The 27,992-nt window shown below is 44.6% G+C and overlaps 1 protein-coding gene across 1 annotated transcript; it reads left to right on the forward strand.

Moving 5' to 3' along the window:
- Positions 1 to 220: 220 nt before the first annotated feature.
- LOC128060671 (2-acylglycerol O-acyltransferase 2-like) lies at positions 221 to 27,931 on the forward strand. The gene is made up of 6 exons (XM_052653048.1): positions 221 to 362; positions 5,298 to 5,476; positions 8,375 to 8,579; positions 8,893 to 9,067; positions 10,114 to 10,313; positions 27,777 to 27,931. The coding sequence occupies exons 1-6, from the start codon at positions 272 to 274 to the stop codon at positions 27,929 to 27,931; spliced, it is 1,005 nt and encodes a 334-aa protein (XP_052509008.1). The 5' UTR covers positions 221 to 271.
- Positions 27,932 to 27,992: the final 61 nt, after the last annotated feature.

Genomic DNA, 27,992 nt, shown 5'->3' on the forward strand with positions numbered 1-27,992 from the left:
CTGGCAGATAATGTATTGCCTGAAGAGTCCACTGCACTTCTCTTTCTCTGTAGTAAGTTTCGTCCAGGCCAGGAGGTTTTGAATATTTCACCTAGGATACTGTTCCCTGCCAGGGTAGGTGCAATGACACTCTATGGCTGGCTGGAAATCCACACTCAACCCCCCACACTCCCACAGATGCTTAACAAGCTCTGGCAGCAACAAAACCCAGCAGGTGTCTCAGACCACAGCAGAGCTCAGAGAAGCCTCCAGAGGAAGCAGAGGAATCAGCATGGTGGAGTTTGCACCTTTGTTTGTGCCACTGGAACGCAGGCTGCAGACCGTCGCGGTCCTGCAGTTGATCTTCTCTTACTTGGCCCTGCGTAAGGAAAGCTGAGATGGATTTGGGAGGCCATGGGCACCTGCCACTTTGGGTGCACATGGTGCATTGATGGGGAAAGATACAGGTCCTAAGGTGGATGCTGAGCTCAGTGCCTGGGGATCACCTGGGATGAGGGACATCTTGCTCACAGGGCCTTGGGGGAGATTTGCCAACAGAAGTGTGTCTGACTGTCTGTGTCCACCTCAGCTCAGCCTGGGACCTGGGAGTGTCCAGAGGAGGACAGAGAGTCAAGTAACCTTGGGCCTGGAGCTAGAAGGAGGGGGCTGAGAAAAGGCATCCAGACCTTCTGATGCTAGGAACAGTAGCTTCTACCTTGACTCTTATCTCAAGGGCAAAGGGGATCCCCCAGAGGACTTTAGGTACAGGAGTGACTAGGTCCAATCTGTGGGAGACAAGCTGTAATTTAGGGATGTTCTTGGTTGGGGTGTTGGGGCAGAGAGATGACAGGGAGCAGTTGTTAGCAAATCAGATTTGGGTCTGCTTGTGGGAGCACAGTAAAGCTCCTATACTGACACTGGGTTGTGGTCAAAGAAAGTGCAGGCTTTATTACAGGAGCCAATCAAGGAGTCCAGAGACTTAAGGCTCAAAATGCCTGAAACCTCTTTGATTACCAGGAAACAGTGTCTAGAGACTGGGTGAACTAGAGATGGTGGGTGCATGATCAACTCCTAAAGAATCGTCTGATTGATGGTGGTGAGGTAACTTGGAGTCACCATCATCAGCCTTCTGGTTTCCCCTGGTCTGAGGTCTATGGCCTGGTGAGCAACCTCTTCCACCTGCTGGGAGCTCAATATCTGCAAAACCGCTCAATGATGAGTCTCAATATTATCTATGGTTCTTGGGAACGAACTAAAAAGTTTTGAATTTGTGGAATGGTTAAACTCTTATTTTCTTGAGTGGGACTGTTTTCTTTCATGTTTATGATTTGTCTTTATGATTTTATTTTTGGAATTTGGTGAAGGCTTAGGAAGCTGAGGATTTTCTACAAATAAGAGGCAGGCAGAGGACACGAGAGATCTTTCCCAGGAAGGCTGCATAGGTCTTGCTCAATTACAAGGTCACAATCTATATCAGCTGTCACCTCATAGAGCCATGATTGAAAGCTAGTCCCCTGATTATTTTTGTGTTTGTACAGCCCATGAGCGAAGTATGGCTTTTGCATTTTAAATGATTTTGCGCCTATACAATATCCTCCATGTTGCCTCTTGAGCCCCATTGTCAGAAATGCTTACAATCTGGGTCTTTAAAAGATTACTTACCCTGGTCTAGGGAGGCTGGCAGTGGGTGGACAGAAGGGGCTCTTTTCCAAAGATATTAGGAGATAAATGTACAAGACAGAATGTACAGGCCATCAGGAAAGTAAGTTTTCCCAGGAGGCCAGTAAATGTTGCACATATGCGCATATGATCAGATGGTTCATGCTGGCCTAGTGCAGTTCTTTGGGGAGGGGCAAAGATGTGGCCAGAAATGTCAACCGGGACATGTTACTCAGGACTCAGGCCCCAGCAACAAGTACTTTCCAGTGGGTTACTTGTTATTCTGTTTCTTTCCTCTTCTCTAGAATTCACACACTCATGCAGGAAGGTAAGCTCCTTTCAGATAGTTGGTCTTGTTCTCATCTGCGTCTCCATCTCTTAGAAGAGTTAATGTTGATAAATGCTTGTTGAATGAATGAATGTTGGGAGCATGATATGGACATAATAGAATTGAAACTACCACTCATCCTGCTAGTTTTCTGTATGACGTTAGCCAACCTGAATACCCTCTCTGGGTCTCAGTAAAGTGGGATTTTACATCTTTCCTTCATGTCATTATGAGGGGAAAGAAGGTGTTTTCTTTCTTTAGGGGCTGAAAATGCACCCAAGTTAGGATTTTGCCTGCTGACAGTACTTAAAGGAGAGGCCAGAGTGAGGGAGATGTTTAGATGGGGGAGGCTTTTCTGATCAAGTAGAAATGCCCACATTTAAAAATTTTTTTTTCTGTCTGAAAAGCAAATACATGCTATTTTAACACATCAAAACGAAATGTCTATTCTAAAAGTTAAGGATTTCCCCCAAATCCTACCCTACAACGAACCGCTATTAACAAGTTGGTTTTATTCTCTCGACCTGGATGGAAGTTCTAATTTCGTGGGTACATAGGTTCAGTTTAGGAAGATGAAAAGAGTTCTGAGATGAAGGTTGATATAGTTACACAACAATGTGAATTAATTTAATTACACCAAATTGACTCTCAAAAATCATTTCACATATATTTCCAGGAGGGAGATTTCTGGGTCCTATTGTATTCTAATTGTTTTATAATAAATCTCTATACTGTTCTCCATAAGGCTTCTGTCATAAGCCCATAATTTGGAAGATAGAATCTCCCCAGTGTTCACAATAGCACATTTACAATAGCTAGGACGTGGAAGACACCCAAGTATCCATTTGAGTAATGCAGAAAGAAGATGCCATAATACAAGCAATGGAATATTACTCAGTCATAAAAAGGAACATATGAACGTCATTCTCAGTAACATGTATGGACCTAGAGACTGTCAAACTGAGCGAAGATAGCCAAAAAAAGACAAATATCACATGATATCACTTATATGCAGAATCAAAAAGAGGTACAGAGTAGTTATTTACAAAACAGAAGTAGAAAGAAACCTGTGGTTACCAGGGGATGGGGGGAGGAAAAATTGGGAGATTTGGATTCACAACACTACTGTATATATAATAGATAACAATAGAATCTGCTGCAAGCATAGGGATCTCTCCTCAGTGCTCTGTAATGATCTGTACAGGAAAGGAATAAATTAAAAAAAAAAAAAGCCAGAGTCAATATGTGTATGAGTTTAACAGGTTTACTTTCCTATACGACTGAAACTAATAGAACATGTAAATAAACTATACTCAAAGCAGAGACATTACTTTGCCAACAAAGGTCCATCTAGTCAAGGCTATGGTTTTTCCAGTGGTCATGTATGGATGTGAGAGTTGGTCTGTGAAGAAAGCTGAGCACCAGGGAAATGATGCTTTTGAACTGTGGTGTTTGAGAAGACTCTTGAGAGTCCCTTGGACTGCAAGGAGATCCAACCAGTCCATTCTGAAGGAGATCAGCCCTGGGATTTCTTTGGAAGGAATGATGCTAAAGCTGAAACGCCAGTACTTTGGCCACCTCATGTGAAGAGTTGACTCATTGGAAAAGACCCTGATGCTGGGAGGAGTTGAAGGTACGAGGAGAAGGGACGACAGAGGATGAGATGGCTGGATGCCATCACCAACTCGATGGACATGAGTTTGAGTGATCTCCAGGAGTTGGTGATGAACAGGGAGGCCTGACGTGCTGCGATTCATGGGGTCTCAAAGAGTCGTACACAACTGAGAGACTGAACTGAACTGAACGGAATGAAACCTTAAAAAAATAATAAACTACCAAAGAGTCATATCAATGACTAGTATATGGTGAACATATTTTACCATCATTAATATTGAAGGGACAAAACAAAGCACTCCAAACACAACCCTGAAGTTAGCACCAGGAGGGCAGGGATTCCTGTCCGTTGTTCACGGCTTAACCACCAGCACCTGACAGGTTGCCGATGCTCTGAATAAAGAGAGCCTCTGTGAGCCCCAAACTACTTTGATTTATGCATTTTGCTACTACTCAGACTGGGCTTCCCCAGTGCCTCAGCAGTAAAGAAACTGCCTGCAATGCAGGAGCCACAGGAGATGCTGGTTTGATCTCAGGGTCTGGAAGATCCTCTAGAGGAGAGCATAGCAACTAACTCCAGTATTCTTACCTGGAGAATCCCATGGACGGTGGAGCCTGGAGGGCTACAGTCCACAGGATTGCAATGAGTCAGACATAACTGGAGCAACTTAGCGCCCGCAGAGGCACTATTCAGACTGGGTCAGAAGTCCCCTGCTGCATGAAGTTGGACATGAATGATAGTCCTGGTTTGCCCTACTTTCAAATGGACTACAGTTGGGGGATGAACTTCTTTATGAGTATGAGCAAAGGGTGTTCAGTGGAGGGAGTGGAATGGAGAGGACACAATATTCTCTAACAGTGAGGCTCAATTAGCATCAGATTAAAGACAGTCCCAAAGACCACCTGACCCTGAGTCAAAACCAGGATTATCCTGTGAAGGGACTCAGAATCATAAGTCTGGGAGGAATTGCTCACTGGGGCTGTCTCTAGCCCTGCTGCAGTCCTGATGAACAGCCCAGGCCTGAGTTGCCCTCTTCCTCCCTCCTTCCTTCAGCAGGACAGGGCCTGGCAGCAAAGGAAAGAGCTCAGCAAAAGCTAGAGCTCAGGGATTTTTATCAACTGAGCAACTTAGCGTAGCTGGAACATGAGGTGCATGTAATGAGTGAGACTGGAACAAGAGAGGGTTTGGGCCACCAGTGAGGAGCTTGAGTTCGGGCTGAGTTGCTTGAGCTGAGCATCAAAGTTATAAGAAGTCATGAGGGGTCTTTAACTAAAGGGGGAATGTGGTGGGATTTATCTATGGAAAAATGGGCTGAGGGTAGACAGGAAGTGGGCTGGGGAGAAAGAATACCTTTTCTCTGGGGTTCTAAAGAATGGATACCAGAAAGAGTTCATCCAGTCACATCTCCATTAGGTCTCTTTTGAGCATCTGGTGTACAGACAGAGAGGGAGGTGGAGGGGGAAGACTCAAATGAGTAAGCGATCTGGTGCAGTGGGACAATGCGAGTTTGAAATTAGGCCAACTGGTTTCAAATCCAGGCTCTCAATGTGACACTGGTGGTGTTTACAGCATTCTGTCCTCCTCAAAACCTTGGGAAGCTGGTCTCTTCCTCCTAGGAGGAGGGCTGGAATGGGCAGTGCTGCTAGAGCTGGGTATATGGGGAGAGCTCATTCCTTCATACTTCTGACCGCTAATGGTTCCTGCTTCCCTTCCCAGACTTGATCTGCTACGTAGTCTTCATTGGCCTCCTGTTCACAAGATTCTGGATGATCAGTATCCTGTATGCGATCTGGTGGTACCTGGATCGAGACACGCCACGGCAGGCGGGCAGGCAGAGTGCTTTCATAAAGCACTGGACCATATGGAAGTACATGAAGGACTATTTCCCCATCTCGGTGAGTAAGGGGCTGACTAGGGAGTGGTCAGGACCATAGTCCCCACGTGTCCATGTGGAAGTGTGACCCTGTGTGCAGGGAGCAGAATACTGGGCCGGGAGCAGGAGACAGGCTTCTACCACTATGTGGCTAGGGGAAGAATCAGCTTTTGTCCAACTTCAGTGAGGTGAGGCCACTCTGACAACTGATGAATGAACAGGATTTGAGGAACCCAGTAGGCCATGTAGTGCCACACACTTATGTATCTGACAGGTGTCAATCCCTCCACAGTCTAAGTTTGGTGTGAAGGAATCTGTAATGGAAACAAGCTTTCAGAGCATCTGGCTGACACTTTATCAGATGATGATACGGATACCCTGATAGGGAAGAAGGTGTGAGCGAGGATACAGAGCAGGTTCTTTGACTGCTTTTAAAGTGTGTGCATTGGCTCAGAGAATAGGAACAGAGCAGAGAGCCCTCAGGGTGTATCCTGCCCCTGTGTGTTTGATATGTTATGTGTCCTCGGACAGAGCTGTGCTCGTGCTGAATCTCAGTTTCCCCAGGGATCCACTAAACAGTCCAGTTCCTCCTCTTCTGCCCATCTCTTAATCCCTGATCTCTGGCTCATGGTACCTCAGGTCCATTTTGTACCCTGGAGCCTGGGCCCAAGGATCAGTTTGTAGGGATGCAGGCCCCTGAACTTTAGTGAACTGATGTTTGCTCCATTCCTGAATCCCAGACAGGCTAAACCCTTGGATGTAAGCAGCTGGGATGGTTAATTATCTAGTGGGGACAGGAGAGGAAGGCAATGTGGACACAGAGAGGTGCCAGGGAGGGACAGGTGGCCTTCTCTGGACACAGGAGAGAAGAATGGATACTGTGTCACCTCTGGGAGTAGACATCATAGGTTGTCATCCGGGTCTGCAACATGCCAGTGGTATGACCTTAGGTGAGTTACACATGCTCTCTGAGCTTCAGTTTCTTCATGTGTAAAGTGGAAATGCTGCCACATACATCATTGGGTTGTGTGGATTCCATGAGACATCAGGTGATCTGGGGCTTCTGAGGACAGCATCTGGCTCTCCTACCACCCCTGGAACTGCTGTCTTTTGCACATCTGGCAGAAAACTCTGCTGAGCGTCTCTGTGCCGGTCTTATCTGTGTCTGCTCTGTCCCTCCTGTAACCAGGTATCTCCTCCAGAGTATTTCTCGCATAAGACACTACTGACATTGTGGGAAACATCTTTGCAGAAATTTCATGAGCACAGGGTTCAGGATTGTAGGCCCCTGCAGTCCTGTGGCGAGAACAGCTGCAGACGGCGGGCAGTACCACCGAGCGGCCAGCAGAGGGAGAGATGACATGCACTTTCACCTCCCTGTCCTGGACTGTCCCTCAGTCCTGGACTGAGGCCTGCAGGAGGAGCTGTGGCTCACAGAGTCTGACTCTTGTCACCTCCCAGGACAACTTCCAAGTCATCCACACACCTCAACAGAGCAGGCCCTGCAGGGATCTTCGGTGGCCATGGATAGGGGGGTTCAGGGAGGCTCTGCTGTCTACTGGAAACAAGTGTACAACCTTAGAGTTGTCAGGTGTTTTGTTCCGATGCCTTACGGAGGATTGTATTCAGAGACAGCCTCTCAGAAATCTCTGAGGAGCTGTTCTACAAGGGACAGGAGAAGTCAGTACTTATGGGGCTTTGTTGGAAAAAACAAAGCCAAACCAGCCATGTAGCTAAACATCAAAAGATTACTGCCAGTGAAAACGCAGACATCTCCAGTTAATGATTTTCATGTTTTTCTACATATGGGGAGAAACAAGATCTGGGCTCACTGCAGTATTTCCTGCATGCGCATCCTCACTCTCTGACCAGTATCCTATTTTCTTCCATCCTGGATTCCTTTCAAGGCCCATTGTCAGTTGCAGCTACAGTGGTTGCTGGCTTGAAGGCAGGCAAGCAACATTCCTTGTGCGAACAATTCTGCTGGGGTACTCCACTCACAGTCCTTTGTGCTGTGACTCTATGAGCTAGAGTCTAGTGGTAGAGTTTCTAGAGAATTTAGGAGACTACTTCTGAGCACTGGAGCTTTCTAAATGCATCTTATGGGCTTCCTAACGTGGTAATGGTACAGATTCAGGCAGTGTTTCCCTGATGACAATTGATTCCCCTTCATCCTGATGATCAGTTCAGGAGCTGGGTTTCTGTGTAAGAGTTCATATCCAGGAACAGCAGTGTCTCCAGAGGCCAAGGCCTGAGCAGGGGTGCAGTGCTGTGGGCAGGCTGTGACCTGGTGTCAGAAGTGCTACAGACTTGACAGGACACCTCCCTGACCCCTCTCCACCCACACCTGCGGGCATCACTAGAGACTTCATGGCCTTCCTCCCAACCTCTACCTTCAGCGTCCTGGGGTCTCTTACACCGAGTCACAGGAACTCAGCAGTCCAGCTCTTTACCCGGAACAGAACTCGGAACAGAACTCCAGATACCGCAAAACTTGGTGAGAGGGTCACTCCCCGCCATGATGACTCCTGCATTCTGGTAGGGCTCTGCCTGGGACAAGGTCTGCCTTCACATGGGACAATGGCCCGTCTCCAGTCTTCTTCCCAGGAGTCCTAGTTTTGCCTTGGGCACAGTTCTTCCTTCCCAAGCAGGCGGCATTGGCCTCATCCATTCGTGGTACTGTGTTCTCCGTCTTCATTCCATAGTCTCCCTGAGCGTCTTCTCGGCTTCATGCATGCACTGGTGTCAAGGGTCCTCAGACAGGCCATCTCTCACCACAGAACACTCACATGGGGTGTGATAGCACTTGGGCACAGGGGACACATAGAAGAGGTCAGCACAGAAACTTAGCAGGGAGATTGGAGTGGGGTTTCGGGGGGAGTGGGTGCAGCCCCGATTCACCAGATTGCTGTCCCTGCAGCTTGTCAAGACTGCTGAACTGGACCCCTCCCGGAACTACCTTGCTGGCTTCCACCCTCATGGTGTCCTCGCCACTGGAGCTTTTGGCAACCTGTGCACGGAGGGCACAGGCTTCTCCTCTGTTTTCCCAGGCATCCGCTCACATCTGATGATGATGCACTGGTGTTTCTGGGCCCCGGTCTACAGGGATTACATCATGTCTTTAGGTGAATTTTTCCTTTCTATCCCAGGACTATGAGGGCTGAAGACAGAGGAGGGATTTTTAACGAGGACGCCTGATTGTTCTATACTTCTTCCAAGTGAATGTGTAGTAGACAAGGAGATGAGACCCAAAAGAAGCATTTCCCACAGCTCTGTGCTCAGTGATGACCTTGGTGGGAGTATTGGGAAAAGGGGTACTGCTCAGTGCCTGTCATCAGGGGACTCCCAGCTGGGGAGTGGGGGAGAGCCCAAGTCACATACTCTTGAACCGTGCTTGCCCCCTTCACACTGTACGTGACTGCTTTCCTCTCTCCCCAGGGCTGGTCTCATCAGACAAGGAGAGTGCTGATCACATTCTGAGCAGGAAAGGAGGTGGCAACCTGCTGTCCATTGTTGTTGGGGGCGTCCAGGAGGCACTGACTGCCAGGCCTGGAGCCTACAAGCTGGTGCTGCGGAACCGCAAGGGCTTCATCAGGCTCGCCCTGGTGCATGGGTACTGGGGAGAGGGCTGGAGATTGGCAAGGATTGTAGTTTAGAGGGAAGACTGCAGAGGCAAATGCAGATCCTATTTTGGCAGGCAGCGTCTCCATTCATTAACAATGAAGATTTTATGTTGGTGATAGATGCACTGTCTCAGGCCCACATACTCAGAGAAGACTCTAGAAGGAAGATTTTATAACTAAAGGGATTAAGTGTCAAAGGTCATATTGCTGAAAGGTTGCATTACAGCAGAGATCTAGGAACTCTGTGAGAATGGAGCTTAAGACATAACTTAGAGCTATTCTCCTATTTTAAATATCAGTGAAGAATACAAAGCTAGCTGGAAGAGATTTTCCCAGAATGTCTGCAGATGTTTTATATCTGGGAGGACTCTCAGTATTCTGGTTTGTCTTATGATCCTGTAACCAGAAAGAGTTAATCCTGAGCTTGTGCTGGACCTGCTTTTGTGACTTTAACCCTCATCTACAGCTTTTGTTACTGTAGGAAGGCATGATGAGCTGCCTAAGGAAGATAACCTGAGTTGCCCTTCTGTAAAGGATGTAAGGAAGTGAAACTAACACATTCTGCTGCCTGAGGCTCCTCACTCTAGGGGACATTTGCAAGGATCACATAGTCTGTTCAGTTAGTTTCCTCACCTATATCCCAATCTATGATCCATAAAGAACTTGGCAATCAGCCCTTCAGGATTATTATTTGGAGGCACTAGCCTACCGTCTTCTTGGTCAGCCACTCCAAACAAGTCCCTTTCTCATCCCAACACTTTGTCTCAGATTCACTAGCCTATCTTGTGACAAGCAGAGCGAGCATGGACTCAGTATCAATCTGAGTGCCAGTCATTGGCCCTGAGAAGAGCCATGACCTGCCTGAAATTCTAAAATAAGACCATGACAGGTCTGGGAGACACCCAAGGCCTCCTACTTTTGTCCCAGGGCTCTGTCCTCTGTTCCAGTTCCTGCTTACTAGGTCCCTTCAGGAAGCTAGGTGACCAGCTTATGCCTTCTTGCCCCTCCATGCGCCCTCTCTCCTGTCTCCCTCTAGGGCAGATCTGGTGCCGATCTTCTCCTTTGGGGAGAATGACATCTATGAGCAGGTTGAGAACCCTCCTGGTTCCTGGTTGCGGTGGTTTCAGGACCGACTTCACAAGAGCATTAGAGGTTCCATCCCGCTCTTCTATGGCCGTGGAGTCTTCCAGTACAGCTTTGGTCTTATGCCCTACCGCCGACCCATCACCACTGTGGGTGAGCCTAGACCCGGGCTGGGAGGGGAAGGGCTATAGAGTAAGAGGCCTGGGCTTGTGCATCAAGGAGACCTGGACATAGAGCAGTACACCCTTGACTTTGTGGAGCACGCTTTCTGGTGTGTGAAACAGACACACAGGCAAGTAAGCCTATGAAAGGCAGTCTAGAATGAGAAGAGTAACAGGAGCACAATGGCCAGGAGCCTCTACTGATGACTATGCCCCTGCTTGTGTCAGGCACTGCACTGGCTCCTTACAGGCAACGGCTTAGTTTTCGCAACAACTTGTGAGGTTCAGTTCAGTTCAGTCGCTCAGTCACGTCCGACACTTTGCAACGCCATGAATCGCAGCACACCAGGCCTCCCTGTCCATCACCAACACCCGGAGTTCACCCAAATCTATGTCCATTGAGTGGTGATGCCATCCAACCATCTCATCCTCCGTCATCCTCTTCTCTTCCTGCCCTCTGTCTCTCCCAGCATCCGTGTCTTCTCAAATGATTTACTCTTCACATCAGGTGGCCAAAGTATTGGAGTTTCAGCTTCAACATTAGACCCACCAGTGAACACCCACAACTGATCTCCTTTAGAATAGACTTGTTGGATGTTCTTGCAGTCCAAGGGACTCTCAAGAGTCTTCTCCAACACCACAGTTCCAAAGCATCATTTCCCTGGTGCTCAGCTTTCTTCACAGTCCAACTCTCACATCCATACATGACCACTGGAAAAACCATAGCCTTGACTAGACGGACCTTTGTTGACAAAGTAACATCTCTGCTTTTCAATATGTTGTCTGGGTTGGTCATAACTTTCCGTCCAAATAGTAAGTGTCTTTTATTTATTTATTTTTTTTATTTTTTAAGTTTTTTATTTTTTTAATTTTAAAATCTTTAATTCTTACATGTGTTCCCAAAGTGTCTTTTAATTTCATGGCTGCAATCACCATCTGCAGTGATTTTGGAGCCCCCCAAAATAAAGTCAGACCCTGTTTCTGTTGCAAGAACGGGACCCCTTCCAAGACCTGAAACTAGGCTCTTGTCTAACACGTGGAAATGAATTGTCGGAGGAGACATATCTGCTGACAAAGCAAGAGATTTTATTGGGAAAGGGAACCCGGGTGGAGAGCAGTAGGGTAAGGGAACCCAGGAGAACAGCTTTGTCACACGGCTTGCAGTCTCGAGTTTTATGGTGATGGGATTAGTTTCTGGGTGGTCTTTGGCCAATCATTCTAATTCACAGTCTTTCCTGGTGGTGCAGGCATCGCTCAGCCAAGATGGATGCTAGCGAGAGGGATTCTGGGAGGTGGACGGACACATGGTGTCTCCTTTCAACCTTTCCCGAACTCTTCTGGTTGGTGGTGGCTTATTAGTTCCCTGTTCCTTACCAGGACCTCCTGTCGTAAAACAACTCACGCAAACAGTTTCTACCGTGCCTGACCAGGGTGGGTGGTTTTAATCAGTGTGCTTCCCCTAACAACTCCCCCCTGAGAGACTTCGTACTTAAGATACTTCTTGGGAATTGGGGTGGAGGTCTCTTTCTTCTTAATTTCTTCCTGCTGTGCATGGGCGTAGGGCGTAGGCCTGCCTAAGTGAAAGTGAAGTCGCTCAGTCATGTCCGACTCTTTGCTACCCCATGGACTGTAGCCTACCAGGCTCCTCCATCCGTGGGATTTTCCAGGCAAGAGTACTGGAGTAGATTTTCCAGGCAAGAGTACTGGAGTGGATTGCCGTTTCCTTCTCCAGGAGATCTTCCCAACCCAGGGATTGAACCCAGGTCTCCCGCTTTGCAGGCAGACGCTTTACCATCTGAGCCACCAGGGAAGACTTGTAGGCCTGCCTAGCAGAGCAGAAGTGTGTCTCTACCAGATCTATGTCACGGTATTTTTTTGCCTGAAACCAGCATTCACCCTTATAATAACAGCAATTTAGTTTGAAACTGTTGGCCTTTTTCAGAGATGAAATTGACAGGGGCCAAACAGGAGACCTAATAGGATGGTCATTCTGGCCCCTGGAAACAGAAGGCAACATTTGGGGTGAGGGTTGCAGGGTTTGTGACCCTTTTTGATTGGTTGGTGGTGAGGCAACAGAGCTGTGCTCCAGGAATCTTGTGTTCAGTCTGAAGTTACCATCCTCCACCTGGGTCGCGGCTCAAAGACATTGTTATGCATATTTCTTTGAGTAGGAACCAGGACTCTGTCTGGAGGTTGTACCAATCTTTGATTGTTTCTCCTGTTTCTGTATCCCCTCGTTTCCCTGATTAGCAATTGTTTGAATCCACCCTTTGGAACTCAGGGAAGGTCAATGAGGCTGAATGAAGCCTATATCCTACAGACAAGAAATGGAGAGCACAGAACATATCTCTACTCCAGAGCCCCACAGAGTCCTGCTCAGTTTTTGTTTTCTTTTTTTTTTTTTAATTTTTATTTTAACTTTATTTTGCTTTATAATACTGTATTGGTTTTGCCGTACATTGACATGAATCACGGTGTACATGAGTTCCCAATCCTGAACCCCTCTCCCACTTCCCACCCCATATGATCTCTCTGGATCATCCCTGTGCACCAGCCCCAAGCATCCTGTATCCTGTATCAAACATAGACTGGAGATTTGTTTGTTACATGATAGTATACCTGTTTCAATGCCATTCTCCCAAATCATCCCACCCTCTCCCTCTCCCACAGAGTCCAAAAGTCCATTCTATACATCTGTGTCTCTTTTGCTGTCTTGCATACAGGATTATCATTACCATCTTTCTAAATTCCATATATATGTGTTAGTATACTGTATTGATGTTTTTCTTTCTGGCTTACTTTACTCTGTATAATAAGCTCCAGTTTCATCCAATTAGGGAACAGGGCAACTATGACTGTGATAACTTCCTGTCAAAATGGGGCATAAGACTGCCTCAGCTTGGAGTGTAGACACTGAATTGGAAGTATTTGAGTTCCAAGTTCTAGATCTGAGCCTTGTATGATTAAAATCTCAATCCCTTGGTCTGCCATTTTGGTAGAACAGACCCAGTTAGAAGTAGTTGGAGGAGTGATAACTGGAATTTAGTAGACAAAATAAATCTCATTTCTTTTTAGAAGAATAGGCCTGAAACTCAGTCTGGACCTGGTACTTTGGGGAGACTTGCAGCCAGGGAGTCAGTTACCTAGTTTTATAAAAAGTAAGGTTGCAGTTACTAGCTTCCAGCAGACATTGTTTTGAGAATGGTGGCATCTAAGCCTGACACAACTCAGAAAACTCGTGTTTAGCAATACAAGGTCTAATCTGAAATTACACCCATAGTATCACCTAGTTATTTCCCAGGATGTCTGAACCATAGCTACTCTATTTTGACTTTTAATTGTAAAATTTTCCATAATAGCCAAAGCAGATGTCACCGTTAATGACATCAGTGTTTTTCTAGGTATGAGACGATGCAAGAATTGGAACTCATAAAATCTTCTCCTGAAATGATCTAACTATCTGAAGGCCTGTTCTGCCAGTTTTTCCCAGAGCACAGAGTGCCTCATTCCTGATTTTCACCCTAAACTCCTTTCAGGGGCGTTGAAAGTCAGCAGCTGTGGTGGCCATGATTTAATCTTTGTAGATGTAGATGGCAAGTGTCAGTCTTCAGTTGATAGAGCCCCTTTTTGCTCATAAACTTGACCATGATTTTGAGGGGGGCATTTCATGACCATTTTATCCCATGGTGCTGAGAATGTCCATTCTCAGGTTTGGCAAAGATTTTGTTGACAGGCCACTTAATGTGCTGTTACTGGACTAGGCCATAAAACAGTATCCAAAATTCTCTGGACCACCTGTCTTGCTAGCCTCTTGGTCCAGGAAAATATTCCCTCTTGTTGCTTCTTCCCATATCTAGAGTTACACTGTTATCAACATCAATCTCATATGGGACTATATATTATTCTATTAGAGGCCTCAGACACACATTTGGCAGTGTAAGAAACAGCAATTTTGTAAAACAGGTGAAATACAAATAACACAGCCAGCAGTATTAGTAAAGTCACAAGTTAAGAGCTTCCATTAGATGTAGCCCAGTATATCTCAGGTCATCTGACTTAGTCTACTCTGTAGAATCTTTATCTTCCAGGGAAATCATATAATGGCACCACCGTCTATAAGGCACATAGCCCAGTTTTCTAGTGTTACTAGACTGATTACCCTTAGTATGATTTAATTGTTTCCAACACAGAGGAGACTTTAAACCTAAATTACCATAGCCTGGTGTTAGCTATATAAATCCATCCCATAATAGTGGGAGATTTTTTTCCTCCTTTGCTGAAACTTTTCTTGTTGCTCTGATTCAGCTTGAGTAATAGAAAAAAGCTCAAATTTATAACCAGAGTCAGAGAAGGCATTATTAATTGGCCCAGTGAGGGGATCCCATCTAGTAATATCACAGTGACCTGAATATGACTATAATTTTTTTTTTAAGTAAATTTTCTTGGGGCCAACCAGTTAGAGTCTTGTAGTAGAGAAACTTACCAAGGTAACCCAGAACTAGACACAGGTAATTGGCCACAAACCCAACAAGTGGATTGATTTCTAAAACTACCATAGGATCAGGCCTATGATAGAAAAGCATTTGATTTATATGCAAAGGTCTAAGAAATCAAGAAAACATTATAAATGATCATATGAGTCAGGTCCAGCATCTTGGGTAAGCTGTCTACCTCTGATGTCGTCTTCTCATCCTGGTGTAGTGTAGTTTCTCCCGTTTGAGCATCATTTTAAGGTGAGATCAGGTTAGCTGTCTTTTCTATAGACCAATCCAGTGTAGGGGCCTTTGGAAGTGGAAATTAATCTAAGAGTTAATTTTCCTTCAGTTTCATTGTGCATGAGCTAGTTAAAAGTACCTGATATAAATGTCCTTCTGTTGCAGGAAGAGGGACCCCTTCCAGAGCCCGAAACTGGGCTCTTGTCTAACACTCAGAAATGAATTGTCTGAGGAGACAGATCTGCTGACAAAGCAAGAGATTTTATTGGGAAAGGGCACCTGGGTGGAGAGCAGTAGGGTAAGGAAACCCAGGAGAACTGCTCTGCCGCGTGGCTCGCAATGTCGGGTTTTATGGTGATGGGATTAGTTTTCAGGTGGTCTTTGGCCAATCATTCTAATTCAGAGTCTTTCCTGGTGGCACACGCATCGTTCAGCCAAGATGGATGCTAGCGAGAGGGATTCTGGGAAGTGGACAGACACGCAGTGTCTCCTTTAGACCTTTTCCGAACTCTTCTGGTTGGTGGTGGCTTATTAGTTCCATATTCCTTATCAGGATCTCCTGTCATAACAACTCATGCAAATGGTTACTATGATGCCTGGCCAGGGTGGGTGGTTTCAATCAGTGTGCTTCCCCTAACACTTCCATCCAGGTTGGAGACAGTCCCTTAAATTATGTCTTTCTCCAGTCGTGGTTGCTGGTCATGAGGCATCTGATCTTCATCCAAATATAGATTACTGAGACAAGCTTCAGAAACAAACTTAGGGTGTTCTTTAAGACTTCAATTAAATTTTACATTAATACCACATAACAGCAAACAACTGTCCAAGAAATGAGTCCTACTACCTCATTGTTAGATCTCTATTAACAAACTGGGATTTAACATTTATTAAAACATCTTTTTCTCCCTAAAATTACCCTCATTTTTACCGAATATAACCAAATTAAGGCTAGCTTGTTTCCAAAATAGGTCTGTTCTCACTAATTGTGGTCTGATGATTTATATGACCATAATTGATCATAGACTTTTTATTTTGCTGAAACATTTATGGAATCAGTGAACTAAAATGGACTGGAATGGGTGAATTTAACTCAGATGACCATTATATCTACTACTGCGGGCAGGAATCCCTCAGAAGAAATGGAGTAGCTATCATGGTCAACAAAAGAGTCCAAAATGCAGTACTTGGATGCAATCTCAAAAATGACAGAATGATCTCTGTTCGTCTCCAAGGCAAACCATTCAATATCACGGTAATCCAAGTCTATGCCCCAACCAGTAATGCTGAAGAAGCTGAATTTGAATGGTTCTATGAAGACCTACAAGACCTTTTAGAACTAACACTCAAAAAAGATGTCCTTTTCATTATAAGGGACTGGAATGCAAAAGTAGGAAGTCAAGAAACACCTGAAGTAACAGGCAAATTTGGCCTTGGAATGCGGAATGAAGCAGGGCAAAGACTAATAGAGTTTTGCCAAGAAAATGCACTGGTCATAGCAAACACCCTCTTCCAACAACACAAGAGAAGACTCTACACATGGACATCACCAGATGGTCATCACCGAAATCAGATTGATTATATTCTTTGCAGCCAAAGATGGAGAAGCTCTATACAATCAACAAAAACAAGACCAGGAGCTGACTGTGGCTCAGATCATGAACTCTTTATTATCAAATTCAGACTTAAATTGAAGAAAGTAGGGAAAACCTCTAGACCATTCAGGTATTACCTAAATCAAATCCCTTATGATTATACAGTGGAAGTGAGAAATAGATTTAAGGGACGAGATCTGATAGATAGAGTGCCTGATGAACTATGGAATGAGGTTGATGACATTGTACAAGAGACAGCGATCAAGACCATCCCCATGGAAAAGAAATGCAAAAAAGCCAAATGGCTGTCTGGGGAGGCCTTACAAATAGCTGTGAAAAGAAGAGAGGTGAAAAGGAAAGGAGAAAAGGAAAGATATAAACATCTGAATGCAGAGTTCCAAAGAATACCAAGAAGAGATAAGAAAGCTTTCTTCAGTGATCAATGCAAAGAAATAGAGGAAAACAACAGAATGGGAAAGACTAGAGATCTCTTCAAGAGAATTAGAGATACCAAGGGAACATTTCATGCAAGATGGGCTCGATAAAGGACAAAAGTGGTATGGACCTAACAGAAGCAGAAGATACTAAGAAGAGGTGGCAAGAATACACAGAAAAAACTGTACAAAAAAGATCTTTACAACCCGGATAATCAAGATGGTGTGATCACTCATCTAGAGCCACACATCCTGGAATGTGAAGGCAAGTGGACCTTAGGAAGCATCACTATGAACAAAGCTAGTGGAGGTGATGGAATTCCAGTTGAGCTGTTTCAAATCCTGAAAGATGATGCTGTGAAAGTGCTGCACTCAAAATGCCAGCAAATTTGGAAAACTCAGCAGTGGCCACAGGACTGGAAAAGGTCAGTTTTCATTCCAGTCCCAAAGAAAGGCAATGCCAAGGAATGCTCACACTACTGCATAGTTGCACTCATCTCACATGCTAGTAAAGTAATGCTCAAAATTCTCCAAGCCAGGCTTCAGCAATACGTGAACCATGAACTTCCTGATGTTGAAGCTGGTTTTAGAAAAGGCAGAGGAACCAGAGATGAAATTGCCAACATCCGCTGGATCATGGAAAAAGCAAGAGAGTTCCAGAAAAACATCTATTTCTGCTTTATTGACTATGCCAAAGCCTTTGACTGTGTGGATCACAATAAACTGTGGAAAATTCTGAGAGAGATGGGAATACCAGACCACCTAACCTGCCTCTTGAGAAACCTGTATGCAGGTCAGGAAGCAACAGTTAAAACTGGACATGGAACTACAGACTGGTTCCAAACAGGAAAAGGAGTACATCAAGGCTGTATATTGTCACCCTGCTTATTTAACTTACATGCAGAGTACATCATGAGAAACGCTGGACTGGAAGAAACACAAGCTGGAATCAAGATTGCCAGGAGAAATATCAATAACCTCAGATATGCAGATGACACCACCCTTATGGCAGAAAGTGAAGAGGAACTCAAAAGCCTCTTGATGAAAGTGAAAGAGGAGAGTGAAAAAGTTGGCTTAAAGCTCAATATTCAGAAAATGAAGATCATGGCATCCGGTCCCATCACTTCATGGGAAATAGAGGGGGAAACAGTGGAAACAGTATCAGACTTTATTTTTTGGGGCTCCAAAATCACTGCAGACAGTGACTGCAGCCATGAAATTAAAAGACACTTACTCCTTGGAAGAAAAGTTATGAACAACCTAGATAGCATATTCAAAAGCAGATACATTACTTTGCCAACTAAGGTCCGTCTAGTCAAGGCTATGGTTTTTCCAGTGGTCATGTATGGATGTGAGAGTTGGAGCGTGAAGAAGGCTGAGCGCTGAAGAATTGATGCTTTTGAACTGTGGTGTTGGAGAAGACTCTTGAGAGTCCCTTGGACTGCAAGGAGATCCAACCAGTCCATTCTGAAGGAGATCAGCCCCGGGATTTCTTTGGATGGAATGATGCTAAAGCTGAAACTCCAGTACTTTGGCCACCTCATGCGAAGAGTTGACTCATTGGAAAAGACTTTGATTCTGGGAGGGATTGGGGGCAGGAGGATAAGGGGACGACAGAGGATGAGATGGCTGGATGGCATCACTGACTCGATGGACGTGAGTCTGGGTGAACTCCGGGAGTTGGTGATGGACAGGGAGGCCTGGCATACTGTGATTCATGGGGTCACAAAGAGTCACACACGACTGAGCGACTGAACTGAACTGAACTGAAACATATATAGAATCTCAGACTGAACTTTTAAAATAAAACAGGGCTGGGAAACTCACACCAAACTCTTATCAGAGATTTGCCTAACAAATCAAGGTGAATTCTTCCCTTTTTAAGGTCTCAAAAAGTTTTTGAGATTTTTGTACCTGTTAATGAGATAACCTTCCTATCTCATTTGATAAACTTACTAGAAGCCAAGAGTTTCAAATTTCTGGAGGAGTCAGATAGAGAGAAAATATAATCGTTTTGTTTATAACGTATAATTTTAGCAAATTATTTTCATAGTTTGAGAGGAAGGTTTTCCCTACTCCCAGAAAACACAAGATTGAAACCTGTAATTTTTCAGATAGAAACCATAAAAGTTATAAGCATATTCGCTGGTTCATTCAGTCCTTTGTTAGCTTTTGTGGAGTCACTAGGTTTTCCATTAAAATACCAGCACATATCAAAATGTTAAGAACTCCATATAATTTCTAGGATATTCATATTAGTAATTTTACCATGGACTCTGATGCTGGGAGGGATTGGGGGCAGGAGGAGAAGGGGATGATGGAGGATGAGATGGCTGGATGGCATCACTGACTCGATGGACGTGAGTCTGAGCAAACTCTGGGAGTTGGTGATGGACAGGGAGGCCTGGCGTGCTGCGATTCATGGGGTTGCAAAGAGTTGGACACGACTGAGCGACTAAACCGAACTGAACTGAATTTTACCATACATTATAACATGAGAGGATTTATTATTCATTTGATAATCTTTTTCATGTAATTTAACCAACCAAATCGGAGAAGGCGATGGCACCCCACTCCAGTACTCTTGCCTGGAAAATCCCATGGACAGAAGAGCTTGGTAGGCTGCAGTCCATGGGGGCGCTAAGAGTCAGACACTATTGAAGCGACTTCACTTTCATGCATTGGAGAAGGAAATGGCAACCCACTCCAGTGTTCTTGCCTGGAGAATCCCAGGGACGGGGGAGCCTGGTGGGCTGCCGTCGATGGGGTCACACAGAGTCAGACACGACTGAAGTGACTTAGCAGCAGCAGCAGCAACCAACCAAATAAACACAGTTTAATATCTCTCTTTGGGATGTTTCAGGGGCCCTCTGAAGCACCCCAAAGTTAGCTAGAGGTCAAAGGAACTTCAAAAGAATTCGATTTAGGAAGTTTTATCGAAAAGATCAATTGAAAGCATTTAGAACATTTGGTCAGATTTAGTCAGTGTTGATGGGTGTGTCATTTAGCTTGTTGATATGTCACAATGGGCGTAAATACCAAGGCTCAAGGTCTAGTGAAAATCAGCTCCTCCATCTTGGACCTAGTTGACTCTAACCAGTTTTCTTGTGGTTGTGTCGTTCTTAACAAAAGCCTTTTATCTAACTAATTGTAATCCAATTTTAGAAAATCCTGATCATGGAAAACTCTTTTTAGTATTTTTTATACCTTTTTTTTTTAAACTGAAAACACACTTCCTACTGTCCTTTAGCAACCAAGAACTAACTTTTATATTAGCATTTTATAGATTGGTGAGCATAAATACCAGTGATAATTTCTAAAACCCTTGCTTTCTTAGAACATTTTAGGATGGCACCAAACATTATTCATTTATAGTCCCAAATCTCTTTAGTTTCTCTGTAAAATGATATTAGTGTTTAGTAGTAAATGTTTCAAAATCTTATTTTATTTGGAAATGACCTAACTATTCAATAGACTTCCCACACTTAGCACACTTAGCACAACCCTTAGAAATTCAAGTTATGCCAGTCTGGAGAGACTATTTTAGACAGATATTCCTAAAGAGTAATTATTCTTAAGAGAGTTTATATAAAAGCTCATATCTCGTTTACATTTTTTTAGAAGTTTCTTCACTTGAGGTAATTTCCTTGTTGACAAACTTGTAACAGATATAATATTTAACTTATATTAAACGTAGGTACAATGAAAATATTCTACTTAATATTAATTACTCCAAGACATGTCTATATTAGATAGGTCAACAAACAAACATTAATATCAGGTATTTAACTGAATTATTTCCCAGTTCACATGAACCTGGAATTTATTGTTTGACACTGAATTATTTGATTTATAAGCCCTTACCTTTCTTTAAGCCAATTAAATAGGACTCATTTACAAATTAACCTCAAAAATGTTACACAGAGACAAAGACATATCAAGACATATTTAGACAGACACAATGTAAGATCTAGCTTCATTTTCTAAGTTTAGTCATTAATTAGATATTACAATATAAAATTTACTAGTTTATAAAAAAACAGTTGAAATAAGGCTTTTTCCCCCTTTCCCTCAGTCTCAGGAGTTAGAGATGGCCTAGATAAGTGCTCCTGAGAGCCCTGGTCTCAAGGCACAGGGAAAGAAAATCAAATTCTAACAAAATGGTGACAGGTCTAAACCAAATGGTGGCCAGATAAAGCAAAACGGTCAACAAAAATCACAACACGGAATACAGAGTTAAAACACACACATATAAACCTGGTAGTCCTCATCAGACACTCCCTTAAATACAAGAATACAGTCCTTCAGAAAACCTATAGAGACACATAACTTCAGATCCAAGTACTAACAGAGTAAAGGGAAATATCTCAGGTCTTCAAAGATTTCAAAGGGAGGAGAGGAAGCCAGGTTGAAAGAAAAAGGGGGAGGAGGCGGCAGAGGGGGACAAAAGGGGTGGCCTTACAGACGTCTCCTGCCCCCTGCAGATGCCCAGGCATTATGGGACTTTTCCCTGGACCTCCAGAGATGGGAGGACTGGAACTCAGCCCTATCAGAAATCAGACCAGACCAGAACCAGAATTCAAGTTCTCTGCCAAGAGGAGGTGATCAGTCTCCAATCCTCAGCTCAGGCTGAGGCCCTTTGACCAGATTCCTGCATCAAGGACTGGGGGACTAGAAAAACAGGGAAGGATAGGAAGGTTAAGGAGAGGAAAGAGAGAGGGAAGGGGAGAGAGGTCAATAAAGTCTCTTGTTCCTTACCGGTCGGGGCACTCTGCCCAGTTGTTCTGCGTCAGGAAGAGACCAGGGACAAAAATGTCCCAGTTGTGGTTGCTGTGTCTGGTCCATTGGCAGGCAAGCTGGCCCCTGAGTACCCCAAATGGTCAGGATGTCAGTCTCAGCAAAGAAGAGTCCCTGCCAGAGTTGCCATTTGTTGCAGGAAGGGGGACCCCTTCCAGGGCCTGAAATTGGGCTCTGGTCTAACAGTTGGGAATGAATTGTCTGAGGAGACAGATCTGCTGACAAAGCAAGAGATTTTATTGGGAAAGGGCACCCGGGTGGAGAGCAGTAGGGTAAGGGAACCCAGGAGAACAGCTTTGTCACATGGCTTGCAGTCTCGGGTTTTATGGTGGTGGGATTATTTTCTGGGTTGTCCTTAGCCAATCATTCTGACTCAGAGTCCTTCCTGGTGGTGCACAACTTGTTCAGCCAAGATGGATGCCAGAGAGAAGCATTCTGGGAGGTGGCCGGACAGGTGGTGTCTCCTTTTGACCTCTCCTGAACTCTTCTGGTTGATGGAGGCTTATTAGTTCCCTGTTCCTTACCAGGACCTCCTGTCACAAAACAACTCATGCAAATGGTTACTATGGTGACTGGTCAGGGTAGGCGGTTTCAATCAGTGTGTTTCCCCTAACATTTCCACTGTTTCCGCATCTATTTGCCATGAAGTGATGGGACCAGATGCCATGATCTTAGTTTTCTGAATGTTGAGCTATAAGCCAACTATGCTCTGACCAGTGCATTTTCTTGGCAAAACTCTATTAGTCTTTGCCCTGCTCCATTCTGCATTCCAAGGCCAAATTTGCCTGTTACTCCAGGTGTTTCTTGACTTCCTACTTTTGCATTCCAGTCCCCTATAATAAAAAAGGACATTTTGGGGGGAGTTAGTTCTAAAAAGTCTCATAGGTCTTCATAGAAACGTTCAACTTCAGCTTCTTCAGCGTTACTGGCTGGGGCATAGACTTGGATTACTGTGATATTGAATGGTTTGCCTTGAAAACAAACAGAGATCATTCTGTCGTTTTTGAGATTGCATCCAAGTACTGCATTTCTGACTCTTTTGTTGACCATGATGGCTACTCCATTTCTTCTAAGGGATTCCTGCCCTCAGTAGTAGATATAATGGTCATCTGAGTTAAATTCACCTATTCCAGTCCATTTTAGTTTGCTGATTCCTAGAATGTCGACGTTCACCCTTGCTATCTCCTGTTTGACCACTTCCAATTTGCCTTGATTCATGGACCTGACATTCCAGGTTCCTATGCAATATTGCTCTTTACAGCATCGGACCTTGCTTCTATCACCAGTCACATCCACAGCTGGGTATTGTTTTTGCTTTGGCTCCATCCCTTCATTCTTTCTGGAGTTATTTCTCCACTGATCTCCAGTAGCATATCGGGCACCTACCGACCTGGGGAGTTCCTCTTTCAGTATCCTATCATTTTGCCTTTTCATACTGTTCATGGGGTTCTCAAGGCAAGAATACTGAAGTGGCTTGCCATTCCCTTTTCCAGTGGACCACATTCTGTCAGACCTCTCCACCATGACCTGCCTGTCTTGGGTGGCCCCACAGGGCATGGCTTAGTTTCACTGAGCTAGACAAGGCTGTGGTCCTAGGGTGATTAGATTGAATAGTTTTCTGTGATTATGCTTTCAGTGTGTCTGCCCCCTGATGCCCTCTGGCAACACCTACCGTATTACTTGGGTTTCTCTTACCCTGGACGTGGGATATCTCTTCACGGCTGCTCCAGCAAAACGCAGCTGCTGTGCCTTACCTTGGACAAGGGGTGTCTGCTAAATGCCGCCCCTCCTGACCTTGAACGTGGAATAGCTCCTCTCGGCACTTCTGCGCCCATGCAACCACTGCTCCTTGGATGTGGGATTGCTCCTCCCGGCCACCACCCTGGCCTCGGGCGTGGGGTAGCTCCTCCCAGCTGCCGCTCCTCTTCCAACAACACAAGAAACAGCTCTACACATGGACATCACCAGATAGTCATCACCGAAATCAGACTGATTATATTCTTTGCAGCCAAAGATGGAGAAGCTCTATACAATCAACAAAAATAAGACCAGGAGCTGACTGTGGCTCAGATCATGAACTCCTTATTGCCAAATTCAGACTTAAATTGAAGAAAGTAGGGAAAACCACTAGACCATTCAGGTATGACTTAAGTCAAATCCCTTATGATTATACAGTGGAAGTGAGAAATGGATTTAAGGGCCTAGATCTGATAGATAGAGTGCCTGATGAACTATGGACAGAGGTTCGTGACATTGTACAGGAGACAGGGATGAAGACCATTCCCATGGAAAAGAAATGCAAAAAAGCCAAATGGCTGTCTGAGGAGGCCTTACAAATAGCTGTGAAAGAGAAGTGAAAAGCCAAGGAGAAAAGGTAAGATATAAGCATCTTAATGCAGAGTTTCGAAGACTAGCAAGAAGAAAGCCTTCCTCAGCGATCAATGCAAAGAAATAGAGGAAAACAACAGACTGAGAAAGACTAGAGATCTCTTCAAGAAAATTAGAGATACCAAGAAAGTATTTCATGCAAAGATGGGCTTGATAAAGGACAGAAATGGTATGGACCTAAAAGAAGCAGAAGATATCAAGAAGAGGTGGCAAGAATACACAGAAGAACTGTACAAAAAAGATCTTCAAGACCAAGATAATCACGATGGTGTGATCACTCACCTAGAGCCAGACATCTTGGAATGTGAAGTCAAGTGGGCCTTAGAAAGCATCACTACGAACAAAGCTAGTGGAGGTGATGGAATTCCAGTTGAGCTGTTTCAAATCCTGAAAGATGATGCTGTGAAAGTGTGGCACTCAATATGTCAGCAAATTTGGAAAACTCAGCAGTGGCCACAGGACTGGAAAAGGTCAGTTTTCATTCCAATCCCAAAGAAAGGCAATGCCAAAGAATGCTCAAACTACCACCCAATTGCACTCATCTCACATGCTAGTAAAGTCATGTTAAAAATTCTCCAAACCAGGCTTCAGCAATACGTGAACTGTGAACTTCCAGATGTTCAAGCTGGTTTTCAAAAAGGCAGAGGACCAGAGATCAAATTTCCAACATCCGGATCATGGAAAAAGCAAGAGAGTTCCAGAAAAACATCTATTTCTGCTTTATTGACTATGCCAAAGCCTTTGACTGTGTGGATCACAATAAACTGTGGAAAATTCTGAAAGAGATGGGAATACCACACTCCCTGACCTGTCTCTTGGAAACCTATATGCAGGTCAGGAAGCAACAGTTAGAACTGGACATGGAACTACAGACTGGTTCCAAATAGGAAAAGGAGTACATCAAGGCTGTATATGGCCACCTTGCTTATTTAACTTATATGCAGAGTATATCATGAGAAACGCTGGGCTGGAAGAAGCACAAGCTGGAATCAAGACGGCCAGGAGAAATATCAATAATCTCAGATATGCAGATGACACCACCCTTATGGCAGAAAGTGAAGAGGAACTAAAGAGCCTCCTGATGAAAGTGAAAGAGGAGAGTGAAAAAGTTGGCTTAAAGCTCAACATTCAGAAAACGAAGATCATGGCATCTGGTCCCATCACTTCATGGGAAATAGATGGGGAAACAGTGGAAACATTGTCAGACTTTATTTTTGGGGTTCCAAAATCACTGCAGATGGTGACTGCAGCCATGAAATTAAAAGATACTTACTCCTTGGAAGGAAAGTTACAACCAACCTAGATAGCATATTTGAAAGCAGAGACTTTACTTTGCCAACAAAGGTCCATCTAGTCTAGGCTATGATTTTTCCAGTAGTCATGTATGGATGTGAGAATTGGACTGTGAAGAAAGCTGAGCACTGAAGAATTGATGCTTTTGAACTGTGGTGTTGGAGAAGACTCTTGAGAGCCCCTTGGACTGCAAGGAGATCCAACCAGTCCATTCTGAAGGAGATCAGCCCTGGGATTTCTTTGGAAGGAATGATGCTAAAGCTGAAACTCCAGTACTTTGGTGACCTCTTGTGAAGAGTTGACCCATTGGAAGAGACTCTGATGCTGGGAGGGATTGGGGGCAGGAGGATAAGGGGACGACAGAGGATGAGATGGCTGGATGGCATCACTGACTTGATGGACGTGAGTCTGGGTGAACTCTGGGAGTTGGTGATGGACATGGGAGGCCTGGCGTGCTGCGATTCATGGGGTCGCAAAGAGTCGGACACGACTGAGCAACTGAACTGAACTGAACTGAAGCCAACTTTTTCACTCTCCTCTTTCACTTTCAACCAGAGGCCCTTTAGTTCTTCACTTTCTGCCATAACGGTGGTGTCATTTGCATATCTCAGGTTATTGATATTTCTCCCAGCAATCTTGATTCCAGCTTGTGCTTCTTCCAGCCCAGCGTTTCTCGTAATGTACTCTGCATAAAGTTAAATAAGCAGGGTGACAATATACAGCTTTGACGTACTTCTTTTCCTATTTGGAACCAGTCTGTTGTTCCATGTCCAGTTCTAACTGTTGCTTTCTGACCTGCATACAGGTTTCTCAAGAGGCATGTCAGGGCGTGTGGTATTCCATCTGTTTCAGAATTTTCCACAATTTATTGTGATCCACACAGTCAAAGGCTTTGGCATAGTCAATAAAGCAGAAACAGATGTTTTTCTGGAACTCTCTTGCTTTTTCGATGATCCAGCGGATGTTGGCAATTTGATCTCTGGTTCCTCTGCCGTTTCTGAAACATCTAAAGCATCTGGAAATTCACAGTTCACGTATTGCTGAAGCCTGGCTTGGAGAATTTCAAGCACCACTTTACTATTGTGTGAAATGTGTGCAATTGTGCAGTAGTTTGAGCATTCTTTGGCATTGCCTTTCTTTGGGTTTGGAATGAAAACTGACTTTTCCAGTGTTGTGGCCCCTGCTGAGTTTTCCAAATTTGCTGGCATATTGAGTGCAGCACTTTCACAGCATCCTCTTTCAGAATTTGAAATAGCTCAACTGGCGGGCCTCTCATCCCCATTTTATTGATTGCAAACATAGACGCACAGAAGGTAAATCACTTCCAAGAGATCACCCTGCCATTGGTAATAAAGTTGAAGTTTGATAAGGGTATTTGACTTTTTATTATGCAAGACAAAGAGGGTTTAATTCTGACCACAGTGTCTAATGACAGTAATTGGAGAAGTTGGATACAAGACCATTGCAGGTCTGTTAGAACTGTGTGTAAAGTAGCAGTCAGCAGTCTGAAGGAGAGCCAGAGGGATTTCCTTGTAAATAATGGGCATGAGTTTTAGTCCATAGACTTAGCACCACCTTTCAGCTATTTGGTTTCTTACTGAATTCCAGCTAGGTTCCAATGGTAGTGCTAATAGAGCTGTTCATCTCTACTCACCCAGTCATTTCATAATTGAGTTCAGACAACCTCTTCTATCAAAATTTTGTTGCACTGTGTGGTGTTATACTTAGGAATGTTTATAGAACTGCTACCTCCAGACCGTTTCCAAGAGAAGACATGGCAGCTGCTTTCTGATCCACCTCCTCCCATAGACATAAGCTCTTCCAATCATGGCATCTGAGAATCCCAGATTCACCTTTCCCAGAGGCTAAGTGCACATCCCCAACGCTTATACTCTGGTACTGATTTTTCCTGGCTATGTGACCTTGAACAAGCTATTTAACGGCCATGGGCCTCATTTCCTCAAGAGTCAAACAGGAATAATATCAGGTGATTTCTCTATAGGATTGTTAGCATAACAGAAGAGATAATGCATGCAAATGCCTGCTGACTGTATTGTTGATATATCAGAATCTTGAAATTGACCTAACATCTTAGAATCTGTAATGCAAAATAGAATTGAAAGGGAGGGAGAAAGAGTGCTTACCTGCTCAGATGACCATTCTAGTAGGAACACCAAGGTCTTTACCCCTTCAGTGGTTCCTACTCTGGACCACCACTCACCTCTGTGTCTTGCAGTGGGGAAGCCCATCGAGGTGCAGAAGACACCGCATCCCTCCCAGGAGGAGGTGGACAGGCTTCACCAGCGCTACATGAAGGAGCTGGAAAATCTCTTCGAAGCCCACAAGCTCAAGTACAACGTCCCCAGAGACCAACACTTGGAGATCTGCTGAACACCTCCCCAGAGGAAGGGCTCCTCCACAAGGCAGGGCTACAATTAGGAAGGATGGAGGG

The sequence above is a fragment of the Budorcas taxicolor genome, chromosome 15 (assembly GCF_023091745.1).
Source record: "Budorcas taxicolor isolate Tak-1 chromosome 15, Takin1.1, whole genome shotgun sequence".
Classification (NCBI taxonomy): domain Eukaryota; kingdom Metazoa; phylum Chordata; class Mammalia; order Artiodactyla; family Bovidae; genus Budorcas; species Budorcas taxicolor.